The following is a 16,678-nucleotide window of genomic DNA, read 5'->3' on the forward strand; positions in this document are numbered from 1 at the left end:
CAACTATAAAAAGGAGTACTGGGGTAGGACTGTGTATTATCAGAGTAGTTATTATTGTGATAATCATCAATGTTAATTCACCCTTTTTAAAAGCATTGGACAGCTTAATTTATAATGTTGATTTCCTGTCATAGAAATTATGCTTTGTATTGTGAATAATTAATAACCAGTTGTGCCCATACAAAATTTATATCATAATAATAGTATACTTACAGCTAAATCAAAAGGCACCATCAGGTTGTATATACGGTATATACTGTAAGTCGGGATATATTTGCAGCTGCTTATTTTTGCGATAATAAAAACTAATAAAAAGGTTCAATGGCTAATTGAACTAAAGAAAGGTTCCATGGCATAAAACATAAGGTCTGATAATAAGTTGTGCATATGCAAGCTAAAATAATATACCGTATTTCCTTAAATAGAAGCCGTATTCGAATAAACGCTGGGGTAGCAATAGAATTAAACTATAAATACGCAACACCAGATTAGGAGTGACTCAGTAGTCTAGTGGGCAATGCCTGAAGTTCCAGAAGTCAAAAGCTTGAGGCCACGGGTTCAAATCCCGCTCTGGGCCAAATTTTTTATTATTTTTTATATATTTTTTGGAGGTCCAAGTATCATTTTAGGAAATAGACGCCCGGGCTTTTATTTAAGGAAATACGGTACCTTCTTGATGTGTTAATAATTTTAATTACATATATATATATATATATATATAGTGGAGGAAATTCAATAAAAGTGGCCCAAACATATTCATATTTGTAATAGTTTCCTCTTGTATAGTGAGTGAGTGTGGAGGAATTAGTAACAGAATACGAGGAATAAAGAAGGAACTAGTAATAGAGTATAAGGAACTAGTAATAGAGTATAATGAATGAGTATAATGTGATAATAGGAAGTGAAGAGGTAAAGGGAGATACCTCATGAATCAGGTACTGTATGGAACCTGATACTACACTATCCTATATAAAGGAGAGAATATCAACCAGTCTTTATAGGGATCCTCTCTCTCTCTTTCGTTACTTCTCTCTTGGTAATTATGAAGATGAATGCTATTGTCGTTCTTTGTTTGTTGCTCAAAGTAGCAGTGTCTATAGACCCCATACCTGATGCTGATGATAGGTTACATGTATACGCCCTGCCTGTGGGTCAGGGAGACTGTACTGTGATACAGTGTCCTAGAGGTCAAGGTGATCCTCGGAAAGGAACAGTCAGTATTATTGATGCTGGAGCCAGCAGATCTACAAACAAGCTAGGTATGAAAGAAAAGGACATTTTGGACTTTCTTGCTGGGACTAGACTTAACTTTGTAGTCATCACCCATTCTGATTTGGACCATAGGAGCTACATAAATGCAATATTACAATCTTATGGCAAGACCCATTTACAAAAGACTAACATAAAGAAGACATTTCCCGTGTATCATTCTTGTGCTTGGTCCAGTTATCGTATTAAAAGTGAATATGCTAAATCTAAGGAAGTATCTAAATGTGCCGGAGTTAAGAAGTGCAAGAAAAAGTTAAAATTGTGTCCTCATTCTGATAATTTTGGCCCCACACTCTCTTTTGTAGCTTCTGCTTATGGAGGGTGCCAGGGTAAGAATAAAAAAGCTGCAAATGAAGACTCTATTATTTCTAAAATAACTTATGCTGGTAGATCAACACTAATCACTGGTGATTTTGAGCTCAAAGATGATAAAATGACGACTTTTCTACAGAAAGCAAATGGTGATCTTAAGTCTGATATCTATAGGCTCAGTCATCATGGTGCTTCAAATAAGAAAGCTAATCAGATACAGTTTTTAGATGCTGTTGGTGCAAGTTATGTCTTCTCAAGCAGTGGATATAAGTATGGGCATCCAAGATGTCAAATATATGAGTATTATTATAAGAAAAAGTTACTTGATATTGTAGCCAAACATCCTTACACTTGCTTTCAAAGTAGCAAAAAACACAGTTTTGAGCCATTAGAAATAAGACAACCAATATATGTAACTCATATAATCAGAAAGAATTCATTTTTATTTGGTTCTGATATCAAGTCATATTATTTAATTAAGTTCAATATTAATCCATTAGGCCACATTTGTGTTGAATTCATACACATGGGTGATGAGAAATGACTATAGTGTTTTTGGTAGTGCTATTAATATTATTATTATTATTATTATTATTATTATTATTATTATTATTATTATTATTATTATTATTTTGCTTTTTTTAGTTTAGTATCTCAGTTAGTATAGCTTCTATTACATGTGAGATTTTGTCGTCCTTTATTTTAATCTAACAATTATTTTATTATTGGTACTACTGGTGCATGACACAGACTTCCATTTTTTCATTAGCACTTTTTTATATTTTAAAGCTATCTTTATTAATTCCTTTATCTTTTTTCTACCATTTTTAAAGTGAGATTTATTAGTTCTTTTCCCTTTAATCCAACCAGTCACATTATTAATAATATATTCAAGTTCATTAGTACCAGTATTATACAATAAACATGAGTCAGCCAGTTCCAGTATCACTAGTTACAGTTCCATTGTGAAGACAGTCAGTGAATAGATACCATAGGGCACCTTTTTAGGGCTTTAAATTTTGCAGGTTTCACAATTTTATTTAAGATTCTCGAAAATTACTTCTGCAAAAATCAAATTAATACGGTACAAGATGGCAGATGGCATAAATTCACAAAAATTAAATGCGCAATATTAAAACTTGCGAAACCTATAGCCCTCGACATGAGGCGCCCTATGGTACACTGAACTGAAGGTGTGTATCCTAAACTATCAATGGAGACTAGTGATGAGTTAAGAGCACTCAGCTATAAACTAAATATACTAATAGACTATATGTAGCTATATCAGCAATGTACTCTTGATAATAAATAGGTCAGATAATAATAGCAAATTAACATAACATTGGAGTAACCATCCAATAACTAATAAGAGGAAATGAACTGATAAGGTATTGTTATAGTAATCCCCTTGATCAATATCTGGTATAATGGCTACCTGTCAGGGCTCTGCTGAGATGAGTGCTTCTCATGTATCAATTGAACAAGAGAACTGTGATCTTAATGAATCACAAGAGAAGAAAAGAGTAGAAGCCATAAAAAGATTGAGTCAAAGAGAAGATCCAGTCAATATATTAGTGATTGGTCCTACTGGAGCTGGTAAATCAACACTTATTAATGCTTTAGTGGGAAATGCTGTGGCTAAAGTTGGTTATGGAGCATGATCAGTTCAGTCTGAAGTTGAAGTGCACGAAGGAAAACATGAAGGAATACAGTTAAAGGTCTATGATACTACTGGGTTCAGTGATACAAGAGGGAAGAGTGGCAATAGCATTTTTAAAGAGATTGCACAAGCTGGCAAGTTTGATCTGATACTGATCTGTGTCAGAATGGATTCCAGAGCAGATGAAAAAGTTAAAGATATGTTCAGGGTTCTTGGAAGAATGATAAATAAGGAGATGTGGGATAGAACTGTGATCGTGCTGACATGTACAAATTTTTTCCTTCAAGATAGAGAAATTAAGAAATCTCCTAACAAAGAAGAAATAATAAAAAGTAAAATAGAAGATTTTAAAGGCCACATTCATGGATTCCTTAGCAGCACACTGAAGAAGGACACAATTGATAAGATACCATTCTGCATCGCTGGAGAAGAAGATAAAAAAACTACCAACAACTCATGACTGGATAAGAGAACTATGGGGTCAGTGTCTCTATCATTGCAAAGAAGATGTTCGTAGTTTCCTTAGTTTAATAGGAAAATGTCAAATCACGCTAATGGAAACAGGACCTATTTATGGTGGGACTGCAGTTGGAGCAGTGGTAGGTGGAGCAATAGGAGGAGCAGCAGGATCAATTGTACTAGCATAAATATTATAGACTACGTAACCAGGATAGGAAACTAGAATTCCCCCGGCGGACAACGTCCGTGATTAGATTGGGCGTTAAATAGAATAAATTTGACCATGTTGCTTGCTTTTCATGCGGAATTAATGAATTTTTGGTTTTTAAGCAGTGTTATAGTCAAATGCTTTGCATGAATTTAAATGCTAACCCCCCAATTCCATGCACACAACATTAAAATATCCTCATCCAAAAGGAAAATCCTTTACTTGCTGTGTAAAAGCTGTAACAGGTACAACAGTGGACTGTTCGCAAAAACAGTATTTTAGTTATTACTCCTCTAACATAGCAAATCAGTAAATGAAACTATGACAGTTCCATGCACAATGATTGTGGCAACATCTTCAATGATCTTGTTAGTCTATTTTTGCCCGTGTGATAGTGCAACAGGTACATAAAGTTTTTCAAATTTGCAACTAACACAAATTTGAACAAAATCACTGTATATTTGCAAAATAACAATGGTATCAGTATTTTTTTCATTACAGTCATGTCACACAAACATTGAAGTATTGAAATATCATTAAAATAACAAGAAATCAACATTGGCTTGAATACAATCTTCCTTTGAATGTCGTCGATGAGTAGCCATTTTTTGACCACACCCACCAAAATCCAATGACGGTCGTTGGCCGGGCGGTTGATACTGGTTTGAATGGATCACGTGAGCTTGTTTCCTATCCCGGTTACGTAGTCTATAATATCTATGGTACCAGTAACAGGAAATATAATAGGAGCTGCAGCAGGGGCTGTGATTGGTGCTGGAGTAGGAGCTACCATTTCAGGTGTTACATTAGCTGTGAAACGTAAGAAGAAGGAACAACCTTCGGGCACAGAACAAAAGAATTGACAATTGATAGTAGAACCAGTCTACATGTACATAATGTTTAATGCTGTTAGTATTATTATTATTATTACTATTATTAGTGATTGTTATTTGTATTACACTTACTTAGTCAGTTTTGGTTTTTGTGATATACTATTGTAGCTATATCAGCATAATTATTACAAGAATGTACTTGGGATAATAGATAGGTCAGATAACTAGACGAATGTAAAACATTAAGGGGCTCAGCCCCCTAGCCACGCTATATTTTAAAGGTTATATGGTATAGAGCTACATTATTGTACATGTACATGAGTAAATACAGTAGTTTGTAAGTTTGTAATAAAGTTATCATGCTTGGAAATACAAATTTTCTTTATCAGTTTATCACATTCTGCAGCAAAAAAGTTGTGTTGGAAGCCAGAGACAGTAACTGCAGTCATAGGTTATGTCAGTAGTTGTGGAGGCTTTACAAGCTCACAACTGTGGCATATCTGCCTTCTTAATCTTCCTTGTTGTATTTGGAAAGTAGTAGAGACTTCTCTTGCATTCTTGCTGACTCAAGTGAGTGACTTGTAACTTATAAGGTCAAGAACATGAAGAACAATGAAGAATTGATAGCTGGTGCCATTTTTTTCACTGTGACCACACCCGTTTTCAAAGAAGATTAAGATTAGGTTATTAAAATAGGAAAATTTTTCATACGGATAAATAGAGGTGACGTATGTGTACAAACACAAACATACCGTACAGCAGGAAATATTTGCGGGGAATTAAATTTTGCGAGTTTGCAATTCCATTTAAAGCGCAAAATTTAAATCCGCAAAATAATGAAATTCATGCATGACCACAGTAGATAATGCTACAATAACTGTCAAAACCGCAAATATTTAATCCGCAAACCAGGTTATTTTTAAGGATTCGCAAAATTTTTCTCCGCAAAATTAACCAGCTGTACAGTACTCTACTCAAACTAGTGGGCTTCGCCCAATTATAGCAAATTAACAAAACATTAGAGTAACCATCCAATAACTGATAAGAGGAAATGAAGTGATAAGGTATTGTTATAGTAATCCCCTTGATCATTATCTGGTATAATGGCTACCCCTGAGGGCCCCACCGAAGTCAATTGTTCCATTAAATCAGTTGAACAAGATAATAGTAATTTCAATGAAGAAGAAGAGAAGCAGATACAAGAAGCCATACTAAGATTGAGCCAAAGAGAAGAGCCGGTCAATATATTAGTGATTGGTCCCACTGGTGTTGGTAAATCAACACTGATCAATGCTTTACTGGGAAACACTGTAGCTAAAGTTGGTTATGGAGCAGGATCAGTAACATCAGAAGTTGAGGTATATGGAGGAGAATATAGAGGTATAAAGTTAAGGGTCTATGATACTGCTGGATTCAGTGACACAGAAGGAAGGAGCAATGTTGCTATTGTTAGAGAGATTGCTGAAGAAAAAAAGTTTGATCTGATACTAATCTGCATGAGAATGGACGGCAGAGCAGACAAAGGAGTTAAAGATATGTTCACGTCTCTTGGAGATATGATGAATAAGGAGATGTGGGAGAGAAGTGTGATTGTGCTGACACATACAAATACATTCCTTCAAGATAGACAAATAAAAAAATTGCCTGATATTGATAAAGCAAAAAAAATAAACGGAAAGATAGAAGACTTCAGAGGGTACGTTCATGGATATCTTAGCAAAATATCAACAACAAAGGAGGCCATTGATGAGATACCTTTCTGTATTGCTGGAGATGAAGACGAGAGAAAACTAGCAACAACTCACAACTGGTTGAAAGAACTGTGGGATAAGTGCCTATTACGTTGTAGTGATGAAGCTCGTGGTTTCCTTAGTGTAATAGCTAAGTACCGATTACTAATAGAAGCAGGAGTTGTAAGCATTACTACTGCAGTTGGAGCAGTGGTGGGTGGAGCAATAGGAGGAGCAGCAGGGTCAATTGTTCCTGGACCAGGTACAATAACAGGAGGTTTTTTAGGGGCTGGTGTTGGTGGTGGATTAGCAGCTATAATTACAGGGATAGTAGTGGCTGCTAAACGCAATTAGACGAAAAAATAAGTTGAACAAAACTCAAGCCCTGAACAAATAAACTGACTTGTGGTATGCTGCTTATTAATCATATTGTACTGCTGAGTCTGCTATTATATTTCCTGCTTTTGTATTGCTGTTCTTTTACTTTTTGAACATTAACTTAGTGACTTTTAAACAATACATGTAAGTGTAGCCATTTTGCCAAACAATAAAAAATAAATTAAATGCATGAAGTACACTATGATAAAACTGTTCCATGAAGTTGAAATTTTTATCATATCACATGTGTTCAAGATGTTTTCACAACATTAATAATTAAAGAATAATTATAAGGATTGGCCAGTATTCATTATTAGTGTGGGTACTCAAAACAAAAACAATAATAATAATTAATTAATTAAATTACAATTACATGCAGTTGACTGACCTGTTGCCATGACAGCACAAGTGTCCCTCCTGTCCTTCAGTATAGAGTGTATGATCCTCCACTGCTCACTAATTGGAATAAATATTATGATATGAAAGAATTAACAAAGTTTGATCCCAATGTCTCATTAATTAACTTACGGTTTAAAATTCGAGTGACCAAATGATTCCTTCAGTTTATCAACATGATCCTTTGATGGAGGAGGAATATCTAAACAACAATAAACAACAAAAACAACAAATAAATAAGCAAAGAAGTGTATTATTTACCAGTATATTGATCATCTCCACCAGTAGACATTGATCCTCCTTCATTATCTATTATCATACAGTCAGTCTCCTCTCCAATCCACTGACCGTCAGTGTCTGTACTGCTACTGCTGTTAGTCTGATTGGTCTCTTGCTCTAAGCATATGCTCTCAAACAGTTTAGACGCTTCCTCATTTTGAAGCATCTCCTCCAACCCACAGTCGTCCCAATCATCAACACCCTCCTCCTCATCAATACCCTCATCCTGTTCACCTCCTCCTCTGGTTCCTGTGGAGTCCTTCAGATGTTCTTGAGGTGTGGTTATTGTGGGTATGTGGTGGGAGGGGTCTGTTTCTATGGTAACAAGAGGCGACAGGATGATTGATGAATCTGGTACTGATGGGAAAGGCAAATTAGACAAATCCTAATAATAATAATAATAATAATCTAATTAATTAATTAATCAAGCAATTTTAACCCTTTAATAACTAGTTTACTTATTTTTCTTACTTAGCTTACACATTCATAATTATTCCTCACCATTTCCCCAGCATCATCTTTCTCTCCTCCTCCTCTTCCATTCCTCAATAATGGCTTCATTGTGTTCTTAATATTCTGACGAATAACATCCAATTCTTCAGTAACAGTCACAATAACCTCATCAGACATCTCTGGATCCTTCTCCCCCGTCAGTATAGAGCGGTAGGACTGTATATCCTCCAGTAAAGAGGAGAGACTAGCCTCCAGAGACTGCTTAGGATCACCCATTACTTTACACGTGGACTAGCCGTATACTCTTAGTGTAACGGGAAATGCTTTTTTTCAGTAGGGGAAGGAATGAGAAAATGAACTCCTTTTTCTCCGTATAGGTCTACTCTCCAATACAAAAAATGGGGTACGTGGGCGGAGTTTCCGTATTCTTTAGTGTAACGGAAAATGCTTTTTTTCAGTAGGGGAAGGAATGAGAAACTTTACTCCGTATACTCCACCAATCACCACCTCCCACTAATGATGTCTGCCGCCTCTTCCCTTAGCAAAACAAACATCAAAGAAGCCAACGATCACCTACAGAAACTTCATCAAAGAATATTTGAGCTGGAAACCCAGCTACAGCTCCACTCGCTGCACGTAGAAGACTTGCAACAGACTAACGCAGAACTACAAAGACAACTAGCAGCTAATAGCGAGGCTAATAGAGAGTCTACAGGGTCTCTTTTAAAGGAAAAGGAGAGAGAAATAGGAGAACTAAAGTCTCAATTAGAAGCTAAAGATCTCCAAGTACAAAGATTGCTATCGGCAGCTGAAGAGAGAGACGCTGTCATGTTTAAGTTGGAAGAGAAGTCAAGAGTGTTTTATGAAGTTGCTGAACACAGATCATCACTAGCACAAATACTGAGAGTATTGGAAGATATCAGCCAATCAAAATAAAGATATTGTTGTATATAAATCATTATTTTTTGTAAAAAATGTTGGCTTGTTCACACCTTTAGAGTTGCTTGTTAACACTTTGTGGGCGGGGCTGAAAGTAGGTGGGGCTGGAATGCTTTGCATGCATGCAGTTCAGTAGTTTTTTTTTCTACAACACGCTTAGCAATAGTAGCACCAATATATCCACCCGCAATAGCTCCTATTATAGTACCAGCAACAGGTACAATAGAACCAACAATAGCACCAATAGCAGTACCTATTGCAACTCCAAAACCAAAAACAACTATTTTGACAATGCACCACCATGATACGAAATGGTATGGTTTATCACTGCAACGAATAATACACATCTCCCACAGTGACTTCACCCAGTCATCTGTAGTAGGTAACTTCTTTTCATCTTCTACTCTAGCAATACAATACGGTATTCCCTCCAATACTTCTCTCCTCACACGATTAGAAAGGGAACCAGTAAGGAATGATTGGTATTCTTCAATTTGCTTTTTTATTTCAGCCTCCAGGTCATTGGACTTACTTACACTATCAAGTGTAATGAACTGGTTTGCTTGTGTCAGTACAACAATTGTCTTCTTCCACATTTCTTCATGTAAGACAGAGGCCAATTCCAAGAACGTGTCTCGTTCAATTCTTCCTCCTAACTTGGTACACAAGAGGACCAGATCATACTTTTCATGCCTGCTAATATTTCTTAAATAACTCCGATCACTTCTGCCCCCAAACCCAACAGTATCATAAACCCTTATTCTAACTCCTTTGTACTCTCCTTCATAAGGATGTATTCCTGTTGTGACAGATATTGCTCCATATCCAACCTCAGCTACATCCCTCCCAAACAAAGCATTGATCAGTGTTGACTTGCCAGCACCAGTAGGACCAACCAATAATATAGTAACAGGCCTTCCTCCATCCATTGATATTCTATCACGCAAAACTCCCAACTTTTCCTCAATTTCTATTGAGAGATGTTCATTAGACACTTCAACTTCAGATCCATTCCCTTCTAATAAAGCAGCCATAATTTGAAGGTACCGGGTATAAGCCTTGCAGTCAGTGCTCAGTAATAACTGAGGTATTAACTAAGCCAGGACACAAGGACCAGCCCCTTAGTGTTCATGTGGGAGTATCATTATGAGTCAATTTGGATAAAGAATCATTACTGACCTGTTTTTAAAACTTTTACAAAAGGACAATAAATGAAAGTACAATAATTCCAACAATTAATGAATGTGTAAATGATACAAGGGCATTAATAGTAGCAGATAAATGAAGTGTTCTTTAGTTGTAGAATTAGTTCAAAAGAACTTTCTTGCTTTCTTCTTAGACCCAGTGTAGTATCCTCTACCATACCCACCACTGCTGCTGCTGTAGGAGTGGCTCCTTTTAAAAGTGTTTGGTAATGATCTCTTACTATCTGTACCAGAAGAACCTGATGACAACTGGAAAACAAAGAAATAATAATAATAATGATTATTGAATTAAAAATAAATTTTTGAGCACTTCCTGTTCTTGTTAACACCTTGTAAGTGTTAACAAGGTGTTAAAAATTACAAAATATTGCTCAAAAAATTTAAAACTTCTATTGATCATTAGCTTTTATACTACACAATAATAATAACCTACTGATAATTGGGGCGAGCAAAAGCGAGCCCCACTAAGGCAAAAAAGCTGGAAGTGCGTCTGTCTGTCTGTGTGTCTGTATGTACGGGTAGTCTAACTATTTTTAAAAGTTAATAAAAATTAATAAAAAGCAATAAAAAAAGCAATAAATTCTCTCATGTGCACCATTAATCGCCACGTGTCATTAAAGAAAAGTCAAAAAAGAAATGAGTCCAAGAAGCAGTTTAAGCAAAGAAGAAACTCGTCGTAATTGCCGTAGAATGCTCTATAGGCAGAGGATGGCGGCAGAAACTCCTGAAGCAAGAGAAGCAAGGCTTGCTATTAGGAGAGTCAAGGATGGAGCTTGCAGAGATGCCTGTCGTGAAGCAGCCAGGGCTCAGTCAAGAAGAGAGCAAGAGACATCAGATCTACTGTATTTCAGGCATGTACAGTTGCTTAGCTTGCTCATAAAAATTATACAGTACAAAGGCTTGCTTTTGCTCGCCCCTTTAATGTTATACATTCGTCTAGTATTATTCATTGATTCTTACAGTAGGTGATGTCAGTGATGGTGTTGTAGTTAGTTTATTTCTAATGAATCCACTGGTCACCATCAGTAGTGCTATTGCCATTTTTATCTGCCAGTACTCAATGTGTTCTGGTAACTGTTCTTTAATCGGCTTTAATCTTCCTACGTCTGTAAAATTACAAGAGGTCACCCGTTAAAATAATGAAAGGTTATCCGTTAAATTTTGAGGTACCTGAAGATATAGGAGGCCTCCTTATAGTGTCAGTAATGAGCCTCTCAATCTCTTCAGTGAACCCCACTAATGATAATAATAATAATTAATAATAATAAATAAATAATGATCTTTATATTATTATTTACATTCCCTATAGTTGAGCATGTATCCAGCTTCATAACAATCCACTAAGTGTCCCATGACAGTCTGGGCTTGAACACCACGTCTTGAAGCTATCTCCTCCTACAATAATTAATAATAATAACAAATAAATATATTAATCCCAATCTTACTACACTGAGTCCTTCCCGTGTATATGAATCATAATAGGATCCATTCTTTTCACTTATTGGACCAATGATGGACTTACGAACCTTTATGGCGACCTAATGAGGATGAGGTTAAGTTGGCTGTAACTTGAAAAATTGAAGTTGGAATCAGCTCAAACTTGCTACACAGCATAAGGACATCAATATGTATCAGAAAATGTAATAAAAATTCAGGGTGATTTCGGAGCCATTTTTTGGGAAAAACCATGGGCTATAGTACAGGGATTTTTTCAGATTTTTGATGTTTTCTTAAAATGGCCGTAACTCAAAAAATTGAAGTCAGAATTAGCTCAAACTTGCTACACAGCATAAGGACATCAATATGTATCAGAAAATGTAATAAAAATTTGGGGTGATTTCGGAGCCACTTTTTGGAAAAAAGGTTTCAAAATCTTCTCAAACTTTCTGCGCAATATAAGTACATGTATATGCATCTATTATTATTATTATTATTATTATTATCATTATTATTAATTACTTGTATCTCCCCAGTATCAGTGTCAGTATCTTCTCTTCCTTTGCTCAGTTCAGTGTCAGTCCTGAGGGTTGGATGAGCTGTACAATATTCTTTTATTTTTGTTAGTAATTTCATTCCAAATTTGGTAATAAATTGTTGAGAGACTCCATCAATCAATCGCAATGATTCCTCAGCAGTGGGACGAGATAAAGACAGATTACCTGATGATAATAATAATAATAATAATAATAATCAATAACATACCCAGTAGTTTATTAGACGCTATCATGAAAGGAGGTATGTCAGTTTCATGAGCCATTTGGTTTCTATAACTGACCAGCTCCTCATACAGTGCACTCTGAAATAATGACACACCCACCAATTAATAAATAATATTAATTAATGTACCTCCAAAGCTTCTGTCTCTTTGTCTTTAATTGGGACATTAGCTCCACCCACTGCCCCGCCCATATTCTTCATGTTAACTAATAATACATTGTAACTTGAAGGATCATCTTTCAATGGAATAATCAATAAGGAATCACTGCTGGCTATAAACTATTAATAATAATAATAATAAATATTAATTAATTAATTAATTACCATGTCTGCTGCTGACGAGGTATATTTTGGATTAAGACTTGAAGGAATTATTGAACTAAAAATATACAAATAAAATAAATAAATAGTTTATAATTACTTTTGTTGTTGTTGTTGTTTATCGTACGCTATCATGTCATTGGTTGGTATTACATCAATTGTTGTACCATCTGGATCAGATTCAAACCTATCATACCACCTGCTCCCTTTAACTTAACAAACAAATAAAAAATTATATAAATGAATATAGTTACTCCATAAAGATACTGTACTACCAAAACCATGAGGAACGGATTCTTCTCTTAAGTAATGACCAGAAATAAGAACACCAGCTGAAGGAGAGAGAGAGAGAGAGTTAGAGGGAGAGAGAGAGAGAGGGTGATAGAAAGTTTAAATTCAATATTCTTACCAAATGACTTCCACCATTTCTCAGAATGATGTCTATTAATTAACTATAATTAAATAAATAATTAATTAATAATACTTACAATCCTTTCCCATGAACTGAATGCTTCAAAATGTACTTTGGAATCTTTTGTGCTTTCTAAAAATAGTAACACTATGAATATTAATTAATTAATTAGTTAATAACATACTGATCCTCTTAAAATTGATACTGTCATTGTAATGCCATAATCATTTCTCAAAGCCTAATAAATAAATAAATAATTAATAAAATATTAATTAATGAATACTTTAATCACGTCCATCAACAGTTTGGCATCTTTTGAATAATTTGTTTTAATTTGAATATCACCTCGTAAACTAATGAGTGGGTGTAGCCAATAATTAATTAATCAATATTGACCACACCCACTTACAATCTCCTACAGTTATCACAGCAGTCTTTATGACCTCCAATGTCAGTGGAAAGGTTCTTACTGAAGTGCTCCAACAGCAATCTAAATTAATTAATTAATTAATTAATTAATTAAACCATTAATTAATTAATGAGGTACTTTCTCCTGCATTCTGATGAGCTCAGGAGTGTCATCAGTTTCCTCAACATTTTCTGTTTGTGTTCCAGAAACAATGAATCACTGATGTCCTTTAGGAAGAGCCTAATCAGGAAAGGTATAAAATTGAGGAAATCTCTCCTCTTCATTTTTGGCGAAATTTAGCCAAAATCACTGTACTATAGTAGAGGAAATTTGACCTAATTTTGGAGCAACTTTAAGAATTCATAAAAAATCCAATTTTGATTGGAATCAACTCAAACTTTCTACGCAACATAAGTACATGTATATACATCAGAAAATGTAATAAAATTGAGGAATTTTTTACTTTTCATTTTTGGTGAAATTTGACAAAATCCCTGTACATAGTACAGGGACTTTCGTCCAATTTTGGAGCAAATTTAAAAAATCATAAAAAATCTAATTTTGATCGGAATTAGCTCAAACTTTCTACGCAACATAAGTACATGTATATGCATCAGAAAATGTAATAAAAATGAGGAATTTTTTACTTTTCATTTTTGGTGAAATTTGACAAAATCCCTGTACATAGTACAGGGACTTTCGTCTGATTTTGGAGAAACTTTAAAAATTCGTAAAAAATCCAATTTTGATCGGAATCAGCTCAAACTTTCTACACAACATAAGTACATGTATATGCATTAGGAAATAAGAAATGCCATGGTGTGTGTGTGTGTGTGTGTGTGTGTGTGTGTCTACCGGTTCAAATTGAAGTCACTGTCTGAATAAAACATGTAGCACTTGCTGGGAGAACTGGATAAGAAATAAATAAATAAATTATAAATGAATAATGAATAATTAATGAATACCCATCTCTTCCAGCTCGTCCTATTTCCTGATAATAACATTCAATATCTTGTGGAGCTAATAATTAATTAATAATTAATTAATCAATTAATTATTATTAATTACCTGAATAATGTATTATTAACCTCACATCAGGCTTATCAATGCCCATACCAAAGGCAATGGTGGCAACAACACACTGTAAACAATAACAACAATAAACAACAACACACTATAACAATAACAACAACAACAATAAACAACAAACTGTAAACATGACAATTGTTGTTGTTTACCTGTAGTTCATCTCTCAGGAACTTATGATGTACCTCCTTCCTCTCCTTCAGTGGTATATCAGCATGATAGGTACCACAGGACACACCCATACCTGAGGGGGCGGGGCAGGAGGTGTGGCTATGATGATATAGGAATTAGAATACTTTTCAATACTGAGGTGATCTCTTCTGTAACTGCTTTCTTACGACAATAAACTATAGTGGGGCCTTCAAAACTGTGGACTGTCCTATAGTACAAGTACATGTATGAATAATATTAAAAAAAATATTATTATTAATTACCTGTTAGTCGCTGGGTCTTTGGTTGCTAATAGCAACGGTTTGAAGTCTTCAGAAGGTAAACCTGATTTGGGATTAATCTCAATATATAAATTAGGCCTAACACAATAAATAAATAAATAATAAATTATTACATGCACCTGTCAAAGCTGGTGGTGACCATGAGTGGGTTAGTCAGTCTCAATGAGCTGATGATGTCCTTCCTAACAGCTGGGGTAGCTGTAGCTGTTAGTGCCAGTAATGGAACCTAATGATAATAACATAATATAATGAGGACCCAGTCTCCTCTGTATTAAGAACAGGTACATTAGCTGAAGGTGAGTCCAATGGTATACACTAGCTTACATTAGGAATACACTAGCTTACATTAGGTGTACATTAGCATACATTAGGAATACACTAGTATACATTAGGTGTATACTAGCTTACATTAGGAATACACTAGCTTACATTAGGAATACACTAGTATACATTAGGAATACACTAGTATACATTAGGAATACACTAGTATACATTAGGAATACACTAGTATACATTAGGAATACACTAGTATACATTAGGAATACACTAGTATACATTAGGAATACACTAGCTTACATTAGGAATGTGTTGCCTGATGTTCCCCAGTCTCCTGTAACTGTCTCTGAAGTCATGACCCCACTGAGAGACACAATGAGCCTCATCTATTGCTACCAGTGTAATACCTAACAATAACAATAACAATAATAATAATAATAATAATAATAGTAATAATGATGATGATGATGGTGAATATTTAATTAAGTAACGTACCAACTTTCTCACAGACTTCAATGAAGAATTTATTGCCGCGGTCAGCATATTCTGGAGTGATAAACAAGACACGAATATTACCACTAGAAGGAGAGAGGGAGAGAGAGGGGAGGGAGAGAGAGAGAGAAAGAGAGAGAGGGGGGAGGGGTAGGGAGGATGAATAAATTCAGTTATTGAGTCATTCATTGATTCACCTGAGGATGTTCTTCTTAGCAGCTGCTTCATCAAATTGAGCTGATCCAAGAAAACATGAAGGAATATTTCTAACACTAAAAACAAACAACAAACAACAACAATAAACACAAACAATAAACATAAACAATAAATAAACATACTTGAGTTGTGTCACTTGGTCCTCCATTAGTGATATTAAAGGTGATATCACTAACGAGAGTCCGTTACAATACACAGCTGGATACTGGTAACATAGGCTCTTACCATAACCTGTTGAGAATATAAAGACATTAATTAATCAATATAAATATATCACTTATTATTACCATAAATATATCGTACATTAATTAACATGTACATGTACATGTTAATTAATATACTCATTTCACATAAAGTGTCATTCAAACTACTAGTAGTCCTTTCAACTGTTACTATATTTAGTAACAGTAAATATAGTAACAGTTGATTTTATAATAAGAACAACACTCCATTGAATATACAAACAGTAAGAAACAAAGACGCTGTTACAATTCACTGGAAAAAGAGGGGAGAAGAACTGTCACTATCAAGCAGTAAGTACAAGATAGCTACAGTTGATACTACAATAGAATCAGTAAGTACAACTATTGACAGTAGTGACAGGTAGACACAGCTTAAAGTAGACTGGTGTTTTTAATATTGGTAATATCCTTATCACTAGTAAACCAACTATCAC

General features: G+C 34.9%; 3 protein-coding genes across 3 annotated transcripts; all 3 read right to left on the reverse strand.

The window, feature by feature from the left end:
- Window positions 1-7,014: 7,014 nt before the first annotated feature.
- Window positions 7,015-8,343, reverse strand: LOC109586018 (uncharacterized). Its single transcript, XM_020002185.1, has 4 exons — window positions 8,026-8,343; window positions 7,507-7,909; window positions 7,378-7,447; window positions 7,015-7,305 (listed from the first exon to the last, which is right to left on the reverse strand). Exons 1-4 carry the CDS (start codon window positions 8,251-8,253, stop codon window positions 7,200-7,202), a joined length of 807 nt encoding a protein of 268 aa, XP_019857744.1. The 5' UTR covers window positions 8,254-8,343; the 3' UTR covers window positions 7,015-7,199.
- A 641-nt stretch (window positions 8,344-8,984) lies between these two features.
- LOC105314366 (translocase of chloroplast 90, chloroplastic-like) lies at window positions 8,985-9,950 on the reverse strand. The gene has a single exon (XM_011408496.1). The coding sequence runs from the start codon at window positions 9,948-9,950 to the stop codon at window positions 8,985-8,987; it is 966 nt and encodes a 321-aa protein (XP_011406798.1).
- Window positions 9,951-10,069: 119 nt separating this feature from the next.
- Window positions 10,070-16,256, reverse strand: LOC100632682 (Werner syndrome ATP-dependent helicase homolog). Its single transcript, XM_020002184.1, is given in 27 exon segments — window positions 10,070-10,370; window positions 11,082-11,227; window positions 11,292-11,357; window positions 11,420-11,516; window positions 11,567-11,659; window positions 12,081-12,280; window positions 12,324-12,417; window positions 12,468-12,617; window positions 12,663-12,717; window positions 12,760-12,991; window positions 13,069-13,100; window positions 13,148-13,203; window positions 13,256-13,309; window positions 13,355-13,424; window positions 13,481-13,561; window positions 13,619-13,720; window positions 14,336-14,389; window positions 14,446-14,500; window positions 14,549-14,621; window positions 14,719-14,810; window positions 14,863-14,945; window positions 15,001-15,096; window positions 15,138-15,244; window positions 15,595-15,701; window positions 15,790-15,872; window positions 15,984-16,058; window positions 16,125-16,256. Coding segments are annotated over 27 exon segments (2,523 nt in total). The 5' UTR covers window positions 16,151-16,256; the 3' UTR covers window positions 10,070-10,226.
- Window positions 16,257-16,678: the final 422 nt, after the last annotated feature.

Source organism: Amphimedon queenslandica, unplaced genomic scaffold (assembly GCF_000090795.2).
Source record: "Amphimedon queenslandica unplaced genomic scaffold, v1.1 AMPQUscaffold_12967, whole genome shotgun sequence".
Classification (NCBI taxonomy): Eukaryota; Metazoa; Porifera; class Demospongiae; order Haplosclerida; family Niphatidae; genus Amphimedon; species Amphimedon queenslandica.